The 17547-nt window shown below is 38.5% G+C and overlaps 1 protein-coding gene across 1 annotated transcript in view; it reads right to left on the bottom strand.

Annotated features, from left to right (window-relative positions):
- The window catches only part of TTK (TTK protein kinase), a 31348-nt gene extending 23102 nt beyond the window's left edge, over positions 1 to 8246 (bottom strand). The window contains exons 1-4 of the mRNA XM_065730934.1: positions 8166 to 8246; positions 4432 to 4608; positions 2041 to 2188; positions 1571 to 1796 (exon numbers count right to left, since the gene is read on the bottom strand). Coding sequence (XP_065587006.1) covers positions 1571 to 1796; positions 2041 to 2188 — 374 coding nt within the window. The 5' untranslated portion in view covers positions 4432 to 4608; positions 8166 to 8246. The remainder of the gene's footprint in view (positions 1 to 1570; positions 1797 to 2040; positions 2189 to 4431; positions 4609 to 8165) is intronic.
- Between the last annotated feature and the right edge of the window lie 9301 nt (positions 8247 to 17547).

Genomic DNA, 17547 nt, shown 5'->3' with positions numbered 1-17547 from the left:
ATCTGATGCTAGTAGCAAGGACTGAGTGCCACACACTTGGAGGCACTACATACAGAAATTGCAACAACACTGCTTAAAAAAGCAGAGGGTACTTAAGTACATCTGTTAGAGAACATTTTAGCAGTGAAATAAGGTGCACAAACTGCTGCCAAAAGAAACCCTAAAGGTGGTAGCAGTGAAGCAACTTAACACATTTGTCTTGCTTTTTGCAATGCGATACATAGAACACCGAACAGAATTCCAGGATCCATAAGTTCAAAACGGTATTTTAAAAATCAAGTGGAAAAAGACGTTCGTGAGTTTCTTATCAGGAAGGTAGGAAATAATTTTCCTGAAGGTAAACTACTGTACATGAGATAAATACAGCTTAAAAGACTCCATTTTTGGACTTTTTTTCCCCCAAAATTAAGATTGAGTTCACATTAAACCATCTCTGTTCCAATGAAAAGCAACTGGCCATCAAAGAGGAACACTATCTTTCTATATCTTTTGAAACAGGAAGTGTTTCTGAAACATATTTCACTCCAACACATACACAAAACAATTCTGTCTTCAGGATGCTGTGGATTCACTGCAGGATGTTATTCACTCCTGACTGTTTACCAACAGCAGATTCAACAAATAACTAAAACATAATGGAAGTAAACACCAATGCAATAAAGCCCATGCAGATAACAGTACAGAATAAGCAGATTACATCATATTGCAAAATCAGAACACCTGCTGGAGTTCTAATGGAAGGAGTATAAGAACAAAGAAATACTGCCTATATTCATTGAGACCACTGAAACCACTTAATCTACCTAAGAAAGATTACTGTGACAGTGAAATGCAGCTCTTCAAAAATATATTTACACTGTACTTCAACTGACAATAGAATCCTTTCCAAAAAAAATGTAATCTTGCCCTAAAATAGGTCTGAAAACATCTGAATAATCACAATTGAAATCTGTACTAGTCAAAGCAGTTAAGTACAATGAGAACTCGCTTCATAAGTAATAAAAGTATAGAATAATGTTCCAAGACGTTCTTCCTACCCTAAAGGAGTTATTTAATATAGCTGAGATGTGTCTTCAAGAGTAAGGGAGAAGAATAGGCAATGAGATACCACTGGATTTTGGCTGGATGAATTAGATAATAGCAAGCTATCTACCACACAGCCATAGTAAGACACAAGAGACAAGAAGAAATAATCTTGAACTTAGAATACATACAGTTTAACAGTTGTTAAGCTACAATTTATGTTACAGCTTGATATCAGATTTCACTCATACAGCTCCTTTTGAGATACAGTGTAAAGCTGAAATTAGAAAGAGTTATCTCATGCTGCTTTTCCCTATGAACTCTACACAAACTGTCCAGAAAGAAAAGCATCAACATCTCTAAATCAAATCACTCTGAAATTGTTTTTCATTTAGCAACGATAAGAAATGCAAGTACTATGAAGTAGCCAAAGCTGCTCAGTTTCAAGGCGTCACTGACAACAAAACACCACACTATTTTATCACCATTAAAATTTAGAAGTCGTTGATGAGAGCTCTTGCATTGAAAATTGAAGATCTGTACTTACGCTTTCAGCTCAGCAAACCTCACGAGGATGCGAGCGTAGTTCTCATCTTCACTGTGCTTTTCTGCAGGTAGCGCAGTGACCGCTTGACTGTAGCGGCCAATGAGTCTATTCAGTACAGTAAGATCCATCTGAGGAACCCCCTTTTTCTCTAGCCGAAGCAAAAAAGATAGCCAATCTTCTGGATTATTTGTTGTCATCATTATTTGATTAACAGTGCCAGAGTTATCTGATAGAAAAATAACAAAGCGGATTCAAACTGCGGCTACACAAATAGAAGAAAAGTTTTCATGCAATACTAACAGCATGGAGTCACTCTTCTGTTCCCCCTCCCCCACTAGCATTTCTTGAAGGAGATTAAATGTACTTCATGGTCAATAATAGTGAAGAAACACTACACCTTAAACTCCTCTGGTCAATGGTTCTTCCATCTTTCAGTTGTGTAACTGAAAAAAAGAGATTAAAACATGTACCTGTTGTATCAGCTGATATTTTAGTACAGTTCAGCTCATCTGTGATATTGTCTTCGTTCTTGTATTTGTTTTTTAAGTCTCTAACTCTATTCATGATTGAAGCAATACGTGGCAGTCCTCTTTCACTTAGATCCTCTTCCTCCTCCATCTGCAGACAGAAGTGAAAACAGGGAAGTTATTGAAGAGCCCACCTGCAACTGGCATTAATTGGAGTTGATTCAGGAGAGTCCCTCACTTCAGTATGAGGAGTCTCAATTTGCAAAACATAACTATTTTAATAAGACAGTCAATTTAGTTACACAAGTAAGCTGCTATTAAGAAGTCAACTTAACTGAGCAAAGGAATCAGGATATTATAATATATACAAATTTTTATATTATTCATTACTACCTTGGTGTCTCTGCTTAACTGTCCCATCATGTGGAAAAGAAAGGATGGAAGGAGAGGTTTCCATTCAATGACACATGTAGGAATGGGTTAGGCTACACCTTAGATGCATCAGTCCTCCCACAACTCCACCAAAATTAAGTATTTCTTTTAATACAGAAAGGAAATCTAATACTATGAACCAGAAATTTTAACAATTCTCATCTTACAGTAGAAGCATTAACCATCTCTTAATATGTTGAAGCTTCTAGCTCATCTTTCAGCTGTACTTCTTCCTTGCATGGTTAGGATATATATATATTTTAATTTATATACAGTTGGGTGGTGAGACACTCTTAAAAACACCTGTATACTTGCACTGGTTATGCCTTAATTTTAACAATATTCTTCCATAAAGTAGTTCTCAATTGAGAAGTATGTTGCATTTATTTATACAATTAAGCTTCTAAACCAAATGCTTTGAAATATTTCCTCTCCTTAGCCCACATTAAGTTTTCCTATAGCAAAACTTTAGATCCTAGGCCACTCTGCAAAACAGTTCTAAGAGATTACACAAATAGTGAATGTAGCAAATACAGGGGAACCAGTAAACAAGATGCAACAAAATACTATACTGCACTGGTTGTAATAAGTATTATAGAATGTTTGTGTTTAAGCATAACAAGTCAATGAAAAGTTGCTCAAAGGAGGAGATAAGATCAATTTTAAATTACAGAGAAGCAACCGAATGGAATAAAAAGTTCATCCATTCCCCCCTAACCCCACTTACTAAAAGAAAAGCCTTGCAATAACTTTCAGAACTTAATTTTTAGAGTCATTATCATCCAACATTTGTAAAGCTTGAACATCTGAAAGTTTGAAAGCAGTAGTCAGCTTTTCCATAAGACCATCAACCAGAAGGTTCATCATCCTTATAGAACTTGGTTGTATAGCAGAAGCTGCCATAATTTACGTCCTTCCTGTGCTTGAAATAGCCATCACAAACGTGAAGCACATTTCAATCTACATGAAAATGGTTATTTTAGTAGGTTCAAAACAATGTTTCTCTGTAAAGCCCAAGATTAGTCTGACAGTCTGCCAAGTGTTAAGTGAAAAAGACATTCACTTTATGATATCTTTGCAAAATAGCAAAAAAATCCACTAAGTTCTGTAAATGATTCCTTCCTTTCTCAAGAAAGAATAAGCATTTTCAGTGGTATTAAGAAGCAAACATACTCCCCAAAGTTGTAAGCAAGGACTGCAGAAAAAGAACTATATGTTGTCTCTAGCTTTCAATCAGCACTAGCTGAAAAATAATTGTTCAGAGAGCAGAGACTAGAAGAATCCCAACCCCGATTTCTCTTTGAAATAGATTTTTGTTCAACATACTTCAATTTTTTTTAAAAAATACTTCCTTTAACACACATTCCTCCCCAAAGTGCCCAGAGAAGAATAATTTTCAGTTGCCTTGAGACAGTCTGTATAAATGATCCCATCTTTTAGAAATCACATTGTTAAAAATAAAAGGTGATTACTGTAACAGACTGTTCACATGCCATTCCAAAGATGATGCTTAATTACTTCACAGGAATAAGAACAATCATCTCCTCATTAAGAAGATTTTGGGACCTGTTGCAGTTCTGCAGTTAGTTAATACAATAGAGGTGGCTACAGAAACTAACATGCTCCAGATCAACTCTTTTCACTTGAAAACATTTCTAAAGATCAGTCCTTGAGCTGTACATCAAGAGTACAGATGAAGTCAACTTCCTGAAGCTAAGCCTCAAGCAACTTTAAGCACCAAGAACAATAAAAGAAATTTACCTTGTATGTTCCAGAACTGTGATTTGTAAATAAAACTATAAATTCTATTGTTCCCCAGATAAATTTTTTTAAACACTATGTTTACATTTTCCTCACCTGCACTGAGGTTTTATTTCTCCAGCAACAGGCTGTTATAAGTAGTAGACAAAAAATAGTTAAGATCAGGTCTATATAGAAAATTAAGTCAGATGCCAAACTTACTTTCCTGGTATGTGGCTTCTTAACTGCCAAAGGTTCAATATGTACAATATGGAGAAAACTTCTGAAGAACTGATAAGCTCCGTCAAAAAGTAGAAGTGGATGAGGGTCAGATTACTTCAGATGATCCCAAGAATCCAGCAACGGCAAGAGATGTTGTCCTTCATCCTGAAGAAGTTCCTGAGTATCAAAATTGAATGATTACATATTGAGAGAGAAACAAGTACCAGTATATTCTGTAAGCTTCCTGCATATTCATATCACAGAGTTTTCATTAAGGCAACATGACTAACAAATTACTAGCAATACTAACCACCACAAAAAAAGAATTACTTCTGGACTACAAGCCAACACTTCTAAATGTGTCTGATGGTTAAAAAACTGTCTGGATGAAAAATATATTTAGAATACAATAATTTGTGTATTGCCATGACTTGCAACTACTCTTCCACAGATTTATATAAACACCAGCAAGCATTCAGAGTCTCACATTGGCTAACTCTGCTACAAGATTCTTTCTATGAAAGTATTTGCCATGAATTTGTGTGAAGCACCTTCAACATTTGACAAGACAGTGAAGGCTTAAAACATCAGCATGCAGTTATATGTGCACCCAATTGCAGAAGGATGAAGTGGCCATACGAGTTGGCCATAAGATTCCATGCGCAATAGACCTGGTAAAACTTATTTATTATAAAGAGTAGCATTCAGACTTGATAAGATGGATTTGCAATGTCATTGTAAATTTATAGTTCTGATGTACTACAATGTTTCTGAACAAATCAAGAAGCATTTTTTTCCTCAAATGAAAAATTGAGAAAGTTTAATTATTGAACAACAACAAAAAACTATATACAAGGCATACTTTTCCTGCTCCTGGAATCTACTGAAATACATCTGTTTATTCAAGGAGTTGCAGAAGGCAAACAAAATTTTAAGCAAGTGCCCAGGAGCCTGCCTGGCCCTCTTCCTCCAAAAAAAATAATCAAGCAGTTTACTGAAAGACACTTGTGCCCATCCCATTACCTAGATCATTCTTTAGCCCCTAGATTACTGTGACAACAGCTGTTCTATTAAACATATGTCTAGCTCTGTTCCAATGGCCCAATTAAAATTTCTACAAAGATACTATCTGGTGAATAACAAAGTTAAATCATTTATGTAGAAGAAAAGTGCTACCTACATCACCAAATCAGGAACTACTTTGTTTTTCTGGTACTTACCCACTTTTCCTCTCATGTTTAAGCTATCTTGCCCTCTCTACACACAGAAAAGTCACACACAAGCAAGAAGGGAAAAAGGAACATAACCTACACCTTCTTTACTTTCTTTCACTCATGTATTCTCTTCAATATTTCAAAGTTGCTCACTGCTCAAGCACATACTTGTTGGTAGGACAGAAAATGGTGGCCATTAGAAGAAGCAGCACTATCCCTATAATTCTTTACAAGTGTAGTTGCATCAACATTGCTTAAACACAACAGTAATAATAAAGACCTTTCATGAATGTTAAGAGCCTATTCTATAAGCATATAGAAGTTCCTGCCACCAACACTTTCCCATTTGTGTCCAGAGCAAAAAAGAATGGAAGCATGTATCAACACACGGCCAACCACCAGAAATGCTTGGCATTATCTGTCATTTATCTACTTAGTCTGCAGGTACTGCAGCAGAAACCAGGCTTTATGACAACTTCGAAGGGACAGACACAAGCTTACAAACTGCTCAGTTTGTCTAAAGACCAGGGGAAGTCATGAAAGCAGAGAACCTGTTTGCTAAAAAAAAAAACACCACATTTTTTTAGATTAAAGTCAGAAGAGCAAATTGCAATGATAGGTATATGAAAGAAATTCTGTAACTTTGTTAGCCTGGACAGGTTTTAAAAGATGTTCTTCCTAGAAAGCAGCGAGCTTAATAGGTAACTGTTTGTGGAACAAAACCTGTTATCCAACAAGTTGCATTAACCTTACAAATCCTGCCCAGCTTCAGCTCCCTTCGTGTCCTTCATAGGTTCATAGGTTCACAAGGTTGGAAAGGACCTACAAGATAATCTAGTCCAACCATCCTCCTATCACTATCCCTACCCAACTACTAAATCAAATCCCTTAGCACCTCATCTAAACGCTTCTTGAACAGCGCTAGGGATGGTGCCTCAACCACCTCCCTAGGCAGGCCATTCCAGTGCCTGACCACTCTTTCAGAGAAAAAATGCTTCCTCAGGTCTAATCTAAATCTTCCCCAGTGAAACTTGTGGCCATTCCTTCTCATCCTGTCATTATTTATCAGGGAGAAGAGGCCCACCCCCTCCTCACCACAACCTCCCTTCAGGAAGTGGTAGAGCGCAATAAGGTCTCCTCTGAGCCTCCTGAGGGTCAGGACCACCTCAGGGTGTCCTGTATGACACCCTGATTACAAAGACTGTTACAAGATTGTTAGCTATCCAAATACACAGACCCAATAACTTGCCTCTAGCCTATTCCCTAGTCTAGCCACCAAGTCTCTCCTTTACCTAGCCACTATTTTCCCCAAAATAAAATCATAGAATCAAGGTTGGAAGAGACGACCAACATAATCTACTTAGTCCAACCACGAACACACCACCACCATGCCCACTAAACCACGTACTTCAGTGCCACATCTACCCTTCTCTTCAACACCCCCAGGGACAGTGACTCCACCACTTCATTGAGCAGCCTGTTCCAATGCACTACTGCTCTAAGAAGAAGTGTTTCTTAATATCCCGTCTGAACTTCCCCTGGCACTGCTAAAGCCCCTTACCTCTTGTCCTACCCTTAGTTACATGGAAGAAGAGAATGACTGCCAGCTCACCACACCCTCCTCTCAGGTAATTGAGGACAATATGGTCTCCCCTGGCCTTCCTCTTCTCCAGACTAGACAAGCCCAGCTCTCAGCTACTCCCAAAACATTTGTGTTCCAAATGCTTCATCAGCTTCCTTGCTCTTTCTGGCATGGTCCAGGGCCTCAATACTCTTCTCACAACAAGCAGCCCAAAACTGGACACAGTACTTGAGGTGTGGCCTCTCCAGTACAGGAAAAGCACATTAACAAAGCTTCCCTCCAGGCGTAAGAAAAGGTATGTACACGCATAATCACTGTTTGCCTTCATTTATAAACACTGAAGCCTAAATAGAGATTTCTTGAAAGAGAAACCCAACCTCGAGAAAAAACACCACTCAAAGAGTTAACAAAGTTAACTCCAAATAAGGAACACAGAAACTGTTGGCTATAAGACACAAAAAGATTCAGGTGCTAGTCGAGAAAAAGTTCAGCACCAGTGACGCAGGTGTAGCACAACCAACGTGAAACCTGCACAGTGTGAGAGCTCCCAGAAAGCAGGGGAAAATCAAGCAGCAACAAAAGCACGGAGGCGGAGCTTTCAGTTCCAAAGGCTCAACGATGCAGCCAAGCAGCAAGACACCCTGACGTAACCCGGGGTATCGCTTTCCCTTCCTCGCCCACAGGCCCCTCCACGCTCGCCCAGCTATCGGCACGGCCCGATGCAACGCCACGACCAGCGGCAGCCCCGCCAGCACGGCTGCCACCCGCCAAGGGCCCCGCGCCCACGGGGCAGCACTCGCCTCCTGCCCGCGGCCGAGGGCGGGGCCGGCAGGAGGCCAGCCCGGCTGCAGGCGGCCCAAGGCCCGCAGCCTGCACCGCGAACCCCTGTCCTCCCCGGACCCCCCGGCCGGAAACACCGCCTCAAACACTACACTCACCGCCGCCCGCTCGGGCCGGAACCAGGCCGCGCTCAGACCGGACCTAACTAGGCCCCGCGCTTCTCGCAGTTTGAAAATCCCCCCCCCAGCCAATGCCAGCGCTGATTGGCCGAGAGAGGGGAAAGAAACAGGAACCTGCGTTTCTATTGGAGGAGAGGAGCTGTGGTGCCGCCCCCACAGCAGTCACGGCTCCTCACCGATTCTCTATTGGTGCTTCGGGAAGGAGGGGCGGGAGGCTTTGCGCAGGCGCAATGACAGGCAAGGCTTGCCTGCCCGCCGCGGGGCTGTTTCCCTGCAGTCTGGGTGAATTCTTTCTCTATACATTTATGTACACCATATTACTTTAATAACTTACTAGTTAGCATTAGCTTTCTTTATAAGCCGCATGTGGTGTTAATAATATAACACCAAAACAAGCTTTTAGTTGGAATTAAACTTAGTCATATTGTACTCATCTCAAACACAAGCATCTTGTTGTATGTAGCAATGCAAATTCACTCAGTGCTTTAAGGAGAGAGAAGTTTCAAGAGAGAAATTCAGTCCGAATACATATTTTACAATGTACTGGATCATCCTGCAGGCATGCTTGTTTTCCTCCAAGCGTTAACAACTTTTAGCTGACGAGCAAGGTGATGGTTTTATCCCACTCTACCTTGCTCCTCACTGGACATACACTTTCTTGGTGGATTTGGAGATGGTGTGGTTGCTGTAGAAAAATCTAGATTCAGATAGCCTAAATTTTTCAGTTGCTTATAACTGAAAGAACGTGAAGTGTCTTTAAATATTTAACTGAGAATTCAGTTCATATCACAATAGCTTCATACACTGCTCCTACAAGCCCACCAAAATTATGGTATTTAATATCAGAAGGAAAAAAAGGGAGAGAGAAAAAAAAAATGCAGTGGGTGGATTGGTCTTCCAGAAATCACCTGCTAGAAAAAAAAAGAGCAGATCAAGACAGTTTTAGGAGGGCTTTGTGGATGACAGCGCAGCAAGACTCTTGGAATAGCACCAGGAAGATATAATAATGTCCAACAAACATACATGGGATCGAGCTTTCTGATACTGTACTGTAAATCCAACAGATCAGAGCACTTCCTCTGCTCCTCAGGACTAAGGACCTTCCCATATCTATGCCACATTTGAGTTGCCAATTGCCTCTTTTCCCAGCATCCCTCAATAATTTTATGAAAACCAAGCTGTTGAAAAACTTATTTTTCCTTGCCTTTTCTTTATGAGTCTTGGTGGATTTGGAGATGGTGTGGTTGCTGTGGAGCTCTAATATTCCACCAGAATCTGAACTTTGTGACAACTGCAAGACACAGCACAAGTGGTGCAAGTCTGGTCTGCATCTGTTTTTAGTCAAGTTCGTAGTTGCAATATTCTATTAGCAGGAGTTTTGACTGGATCTTAAAGAGAAGAGGGTTACATCCTTCTAGGGGAGGTCATTTGAGTTCTGTGGAATACTTTGTAGAAAGAATCTTAGTGAATCCAAAGTGAACATGAGAATGAAGATGTGTTGACCTCTGGGAGAGGGGGAATAAAACAGCAAAGACAGAAGAAGATCAGGAAAAGAAAGGCTGTAAGACTGTAATAGCAATAGGAAAAAAAAAAAAAGAAAAAAAAAACCTTCCATATAGTACCATACAGTGAAATATAAAATGTGGTGTTTGGATTGCTGGCAGAACAATTACTTAACTACTTATACATATTTATGTTTGCTATTCATTATAAAATCATAGATGCATAGGGAATTGCCTCTATCTAAAGGTGATTTCAGTTTGAATGACAAAAGTGACATGATAATCAGAAAAACAAAGATGTGATTAAAAAAAAAAAAAGGCTGACAAAAGAAGAGAGGGGTCAGTTTGTAAGGAGTTGCACCAGGTGAATCCTCTTTCATTACTTTAAATATTTGATCATATGGTAAAATTTGGATCAGGTTGAATTTCCATATTGCAAATGCAAGCATGACAAATACACATGTAAATCACAAAGGATTTTTCAAATGTTGAGGAAATATTTTTCCACACTGGGATGTTTTCTGATATGTTTATGAGATAAAGATCGTCTTCCAGTTTAAAGTTTTTAAGTAACCAACCCATCCTCTTGAGCAGGTATTTGCTATTCAGTGTCTCTGGTGTGAAACGCTGATCTAAAGTTAAGAATCATAGAATTCAGTTCCAACCAAGTTGGGATGGACCTACAAGAATCATCAAGTCCAACTCCTGGCTCCACACAGGACTACCCAAAATTCAAACCCTATGTCTGAGAACATTGTCCAAATGCTTCTTGAACTCCAGCAGGATTGGTGCCATGACCACTGCCTTGGGGAGCCTGTTCCTGAACACAATCTGATAAAGAACCTGTCTCTAATATCCAACCTGATGTTAGAGATGGTAGCTTATGGATTACAGCTAATGGCAGACATTCAGTGTAATTGATTCTTATAGAAGTGCATTTGGAGTGTGCTCTGATGAGTACTTATTTAACGAGTCTTCATTTACTGAGAGCATGCAAACCAGAACATTGCATTGCTAAAACGTACATATGTCCACTAGAAGAAGCAAGCAAAGATTCTAGATGGTGGAGTTGATTCAACGACTGAGAAGTTGTTATGAAAATAAGTAGTTACTTAACAAAAAAAAACTAAGATTTTTAGCAGCTAGAGTAACCACCAAGTGTGTCATGGTTTTATGATTTTTGGTACTGGTATTCCACATCATAACATCATGTAGTGCATTTAGAGTTAAAGAGTTAATGTTCCAGCTCTGTGGACCATCGATAGTTCCAGATATGCCTGTCTCAGAAAAGAAGAACTCCATTCCCCAGAGGACTTTGCGATGCTTTGTGTTCTTACGTGTTTACGCTCAGAGGGAAAGATAAAAACTGTCTGCAGTCACGGGACTCTCTCTTCCCTTTGGGACCGAGCTCGGCAGTGGGTGTTTGTTGCAGCCGTCCGCCTTCAGCGTTAGCGTAAGGCCTTCGGTTTATTGGACACTCTCTCTCTTGCTCATTTTATTTGATTCATTTGCCTCAATTCCAATTATATTATATTATATTGTGTTATTTTCCTTTCTGATATCTTATTTAGTAAATTAGCTTTCCTCCTCAGATCGTTACCGCTGTTTTGTTCCAAGGCCCATCTCCCTTCTCCTTTTTCCCTTTTCCCCCTTCCCCTTCCCTGGGGTGTGGGCCCGTGGGTCCCCTGCCTCAATTGTCACGGTACCGGGTCGAACTGTCCCGCAAACCGCTGACAAAGTGTCTAATATTCCCATTCATTCTATCTGTTATGTCTCTATGATATACTACTTGTCATTGCTGACTACTTCAAACTTTATGTGTAATTTATTGGATTTGTTTGGTTTTATACTGAAAGGGATGAGAGAACAGTACTGTTACAAACATCAATGGATCTTATTTCATAATTGTTCACTGACACATCTGATTCATGCTTTGTGACTGGACTTAGTAAATAAATAAACATGATGGACGTTTGATCACTAAAACACTGTGCCTGGCCTCTGTGTGTTATCTGATAGGTACTGTGTTGTGCTGAATGTTAGTAAAATGTTCAATTTAGAAAATGGATTCAATCAACAGATCCCCAAAAGGAAGTGTTACTAAGAATTTTTTTTGTGCTGTTCATTTCAGAAGAATATTTCAAGGGCTGGTTCTAACTGTGCCATATTTTGAGTAGTACGTGTCGACAGGGAAATTATGTAAGAAATAAAAAATACTTCACAAATATTTGAAGGGGACTGTTTTGGAAAAGGGAACCTTCTGTGAAGAGTGATCCTACATGACTAAAAGCACATACATAACTGTGTTAGAGATATGACCACATATGAGATCTCCTAAGTAATGGTAGCATACATAGCAGACTTGAATACAAACTTATCGAAACTGGACCCGATGGAGAAAAATGAATTAGAGGGAGGTTCTATACTTGGGAGGAAACTGTAAGAGAGAAAAGGAGGCACGGGAGTGGACAAAAAGAAAGCTGAGAAATAGGAAAAGATTTGGAAAAGCTCAGGAATGAAACACATTCACTTTGCTTTTGGCATCTCCAAGAGAAAATCTCATAGTAAGATGTTATATTTAAGCGTAAATTCTCCAGATCAATATTCAGGGCTACTACGTAAAAATTTCTAAGCTGTGCTAAGAAGAGATAAGTCTGGATAATCCAATGGTCCTTTCCACCTTGAACTGTGTGAATCCATAAGTCTCAGGAGAGACATCCATGGTGTTCAAGAATTGTTCAGCATTCTTTATTGCTTGGAAAATATGGGTCTTCCAACGTTTCTTTCAGTTTTGTTTCTTCAAAACTCCTCTTCCTAGTGAATCAGATAAATATTTCTGATGAGTCTTCTCACACCTTATATAAGTCTTAATTTTTTGTTCTTCCATTTTTTGCTCTTTATCTTTCTTCTTTGCGTTTTTTTTGTTCCTTAAGTGGTGGTCAGATTTACTCTTTACTTTTACTCTGTCAAGCAAGTAATTTAATCTGAATGCAAACCTTTGTTACTTGCCAGGAAACTGCTAGCCATTGCACAAGCGAAAGCCATGTTGAAGATGGGGTTAATTGTACTGCTTTTATGGTAAATAACTTTGGGACATATCTTTACTCATTTGGTGGTGCAATGTCTAATTGTTTGTTATTGCAATTAGAAGTAACTGCTAGCATTAAGCTTTTGGCTACTGTTAAAAACATAAAAACCGGAAGGGTAGGGTTAATTGGCCTCCTCTGAGCTATCTAAAATGCAGATAGGTAGTCAAGGCTATGTCCATGTTCCCTTCGCAGCCATTGCAGAAGGGGATGCCTAATCCCACATCCTCCCAGTCTGCAGATACAGTAAGGGACATTCAGGAAGGATATTCGTTCCTCTCTGTTGACTGTTGAGGAAATGTCTACATTTATTTTTGTCTAAGTGAGAAACACACCGTCAATTAAATAAGGCAAAGCAAATTCTTTCTAAACTGCTTTCTTCTCCTTATCTTGTCCTCTGCTGCATCTCCTAACCTAATTTGTTAATAGCCTTCTGCCTTCATGGAGATACTTTTTTATTGTGTTTTGTTTTTAAGCTAAACGTGGAATGGATTTAATTAAGTTTCTTGCTCACTTCCAGACCTTAACTTACTCCCCTTGGAAATAAAAAGACAGCCTGCTTATTTCAATGATGAATTTCTGCACAGGCCAAACTTGCATTCTTATCCTGTCAATGATAGTTCATTTTCAGATGTTTTTCTATGCATTGCCACCTCATGAGAGAAAATATCTGAGATTTTATTTTCAACACCTATGTAAAGCTGAGAGTTATTATCCACAATTTATACTGGAAAACTAAGACATGGGAAAATGAGCAGTGTATCTCATGTCATGCAGGATGCCCAAAAGACACTGAGACCTCAATCCCAGAGATCCTGATAACAATTCCAGCACTTTTAGGAACTTTCTAATTTGAGAATTTATTTGGAAATTACCGGCTGCAATAATCTCTGACAAAAAGTGCACTATTACACTTACCCACTTCCAACAGTGACAATTATAGAGCTATTATTCTATCCGTTTCTACAGGCTGTCACTAGCTACAACAAATATTAGGTGATTACTTATCTGTATTCTAGACAATCACTTATCTGCCTTGGATGATTTTTTAAGAGGAGTTCTATATTTTGCTCTGTTATGCGTTTAATACAACATGTGTATGAGGCCACACAGGAAATTGATGATGATATGTGAATTGTGGTACCTTCAGTGGGAGGATAATATTCATCTGCACAAATCTATTTCATCAGATCCAGCTGGTGCTGTTGAGCCACTTACTTCATATTTGACCAGACTGAGTTACTGATTCATGTGGGCTGGAAATAACTGGAAAAGAACAAAATTGAGAAATAGGGTGAACAGTTGTTGTACAGGTCCACAACTTCGGGTCATGCTGGATCCACAGGTTCTGTTGAAAGTCTATGTATAAAGAACAGAAGAAAACACTTTGGTGTGTGTGTGTATTGGAAATTTTCAGAACCTGGTGGATCCCATGATGGAACTCATCTACCTACCAGTGTTAAACTAACACATCCACAGACTGAATATCTGTAGACACAATTTTAGTTGTTAGAAGACTCATTTGATAAATCCTTTACCACAGCCAGTGAAAACCAAAATGGATACCGCATATAATTTTGACCTGTCCTGAAAAATGGATGGCAAAATCCAGATTCAGATAACCTAAATTTTTCAGTTGCTTATAACTGAAAGAACATGAAGTGTCTTTAAATATTTAACTGAGAATTCAGTTCATATCACAATAGCTTCATACACTGCTCCTACAAGCCCACCAAAATTATGATATTTAATATCAGAAGAAAAAAAAAGGAGAGATAAAAAAAATGCAGTGGGTGGATTGGTCTTCCAGAAATCACCTGCTAGAAAAAAGAGCAGATCAAGACAGTTAGGAGGGTTTTGTGGGTGACAGCACAGCAAGACTCTTGGAATAGCACCAGGAAGATACAAATAATGTCCAACAAACATACATGGGATCAAGCTTTCTGATACTGTACTGTAAATCCAACAGATCAGAGCACTTCCTTTGCTCCTCAGGAGTAAGGACCTTCCCATATCTATGCCACATTTGATTTGCCAATTGCCTCTTTTCCCAGCATCCCTCAACAATTTTATGAAAACCAAGCTGTTGAAAATTTTATTTTTCCTTGCCTTTTCTTTATGAGTCTTCTACTGGCATTTTGGTAAGTCTCTGAGCTTTGCTTTCTCTCCTCTTCCTTATCTATGAAAAGTGACTACAATCATGTATTTTTAATTACAGTAGATCTACATGTGAAAGATACCATTATAAGCATGCAAATGTAGATATTGTCATCCTTACATAAATAATAATATATTTGTACTGGAATGTAGTGTCCCCTCATGACTGGAAGAAATAGGATTGAAAATTTACTTAAGCAGCCAGTCATTAGTGCTCCACCCTCTGAATTGTCAGTGCATCTATCAATGTATAATCATGCCACAGAGATTGTATTCTGACCAATTTTTGTCCTTACTTGTGACCTTAAGAAGGTAGTAAATAAAATATTAGCAAAACTGGGAGTGAATGGGAGGAGCTGGAACAGAAGTAAGACTATAACAAACTTAGGTGTATACAAAACAGAAAAGAAAATAATAAAAATAAAAATAAAAAAGGTAGAAGCATTTAAAAAGAAGACTAAGTGGGTGATGAATAATATTGCAAGGGAAGTATAGAAGTTACACAAGGATGTGTGTTGTAACTGCCACCCCAAATCACCATTTTAAGCAGTTAAGTACTCTGATATGCAAGCTCTCACCCCATACCTATTTTCTTATTCTTCTGTTGGAGGTCACTACTTTTGTAACACAGATAAAGAATGCAGGGTACCTCTTAAATCCCAGTGAATATGCGATGGTCTGCTGAAATGATGCAACTCAAATATTTTATTCCACTTTTCAAGGAATTTTCAGCAGGATGAAGTGATTTTCTCAGACTGGTTTACCTCTTATCTCAGTAATATGATCAAAACGTTCATGTCAGTTGTTCTCAAAATCATCTCCTATCCCTAGTAATGGATAAATTCATTCCTATCTTCGAAGTTCTCACTGTGTTTGGCAGTAAACTTGTGAAAACAACTCAAATATTAATGACACAGTGTTTGGCATTTGTCTCATGTTTGTGGGAGGCTCCAACTAGGCTAAGCATTTATCTGCTCACTTCAATAGGATTTTGGTATGGTAGATGAAATGTGAGCATATAAAAACTGTTAAGTCTACAGCAGAATAATGATCTACTACCAGAGAAGCACGACATTTTACCCAGAATGGCAGGGACACAAATTCCTTTGCTTCCAAGACTAGCAGAGATCAGACTTGCCTATTTTCTTCTTAGCAGCTCTAGATAGACTGCATCAAAAGATTAGTGCTTCTCCTCATTACCACCTTTACAAATCATTTACAAATTGGAAAGCATTCAGAAAAGCATTAAAAAATTCAGAGAGTTGGTAAAAAATTATGTGGGATTAGAACTGAATGAATTTTATTTGTAAAGATTCAAGTACCATGCAGATAGGTCAGGTTTGTGTTGCATCATCTTGATGATAACATCTTGAGCGTTCTGTGGAGGTACATAGTGATTACTACTCATTAGGATGGTTGAGAAAGTGGACCCTGTTATTTCTGATCATACACTGAATACAGATTATACAGACATTGGCAGAGAACAAACTATTCTGAAACATGAACTCCATGGGAATGTCTCAGAAAAAAATACCTGCTTGTGAATACTGCTTAAACTGAAGTGATGTGTGTTGGTTTTTAATTCTCAGTACAGCTAAATAGCCCTATCATTTCACTCCACAGCATGCACATATAAATCTTTTTCATTCATTTTCTCTGCTGTGCAGTTATTCATGTTTTTTTAACTCATTTTCTTCAAAATCATCAGTAGTTACCTTGAGCTATAAATCTGTAGTTTGGTTGCAGTTGATAAGAACATTAATAAGTAGTTTCTCTGTAAGTTTTTAAGTGTGATAGTTATTATAGTAAGACTTATTTTCCTAGTTCTTTTTAAAGGGAAAAGAAAACTGATTAACTGGAGAACAAGCTCTTAAGGGAACTAAAGCTTACTGACTATTTCTGGGATACCTTCCATTAAGCAGAAATAAAGAGCATTTTTATTTTCATAACATGAGACCATGTAAATGTGAAGAACTGTAGGATTTGAAATATCAAATATTGCATGTATTTGCATTGCTGGAATTAAAAGGATCAAAAGGAACGGAAACTGAAGATGAAAAATTGCTTCAGATGCCGTTTCTATAAAGCAGTAAAATACAAGGTCAAGTAAAAAGTCTGGCCTCCAACAACAACTTATTTAAAAGGTTTGAAATAATGATTCTGTGTTATATTTTCCCACCAAATAAGTAAGTAAAGAGAGCCAAAACATCCACCTCAGGACATCCTTGTTAGAGCTCTTAATTTTAGCTCATCTTAAATGAGCTAACCTGGTTATTGAAAGCAGTCCAAGGGCAGCAACAGAGAGCAATGTGGACTCCCACACTCAGCCCAGAACTGTCGAGCTGTGAGGCTGTGCACTATCCCACGTACTTCTACACACACTCACTGTTGCTTTTGGTACCCAAATATGTATATTTTTAAGGAATACCTGCAATATATGACACTGTATAGGCAAAATAGACTGATAAATATATTACTTGTTCCATGGAAATCTGACTGTAACTTAAGACGGGATCCTGATCTTTCACAGAGTTAGTTCCTGTATTCTCTCCTGACAAGTTTGCAGAAATGCAGATAATGAAAAAAAAATCTGGTTACTTCCTTAGGAAACAGATC

Source organism: Cyrtonyx montezumae, unplaced genomic scaffold (genome assembly GCF_038088225.1).
Source record: "Cyrtonyx montezumae isolate F1298 unplaced genomic scaffold, pur_monq_1.0 scaffold_13, whole genome shotgun sequence".
NCBI classification, from domain to species: Eukaryota; Metazoa; Chordata; class Aves; order Galliformes; family Odontophoridae; genus Cyrtonyx; species Cyrtonyx montezumae.
The sequence above is the reverse complement of the archived record's forward strand: the minus strand, read 5'-3'. Positions and strand labels throughout refer to the sequence as shown.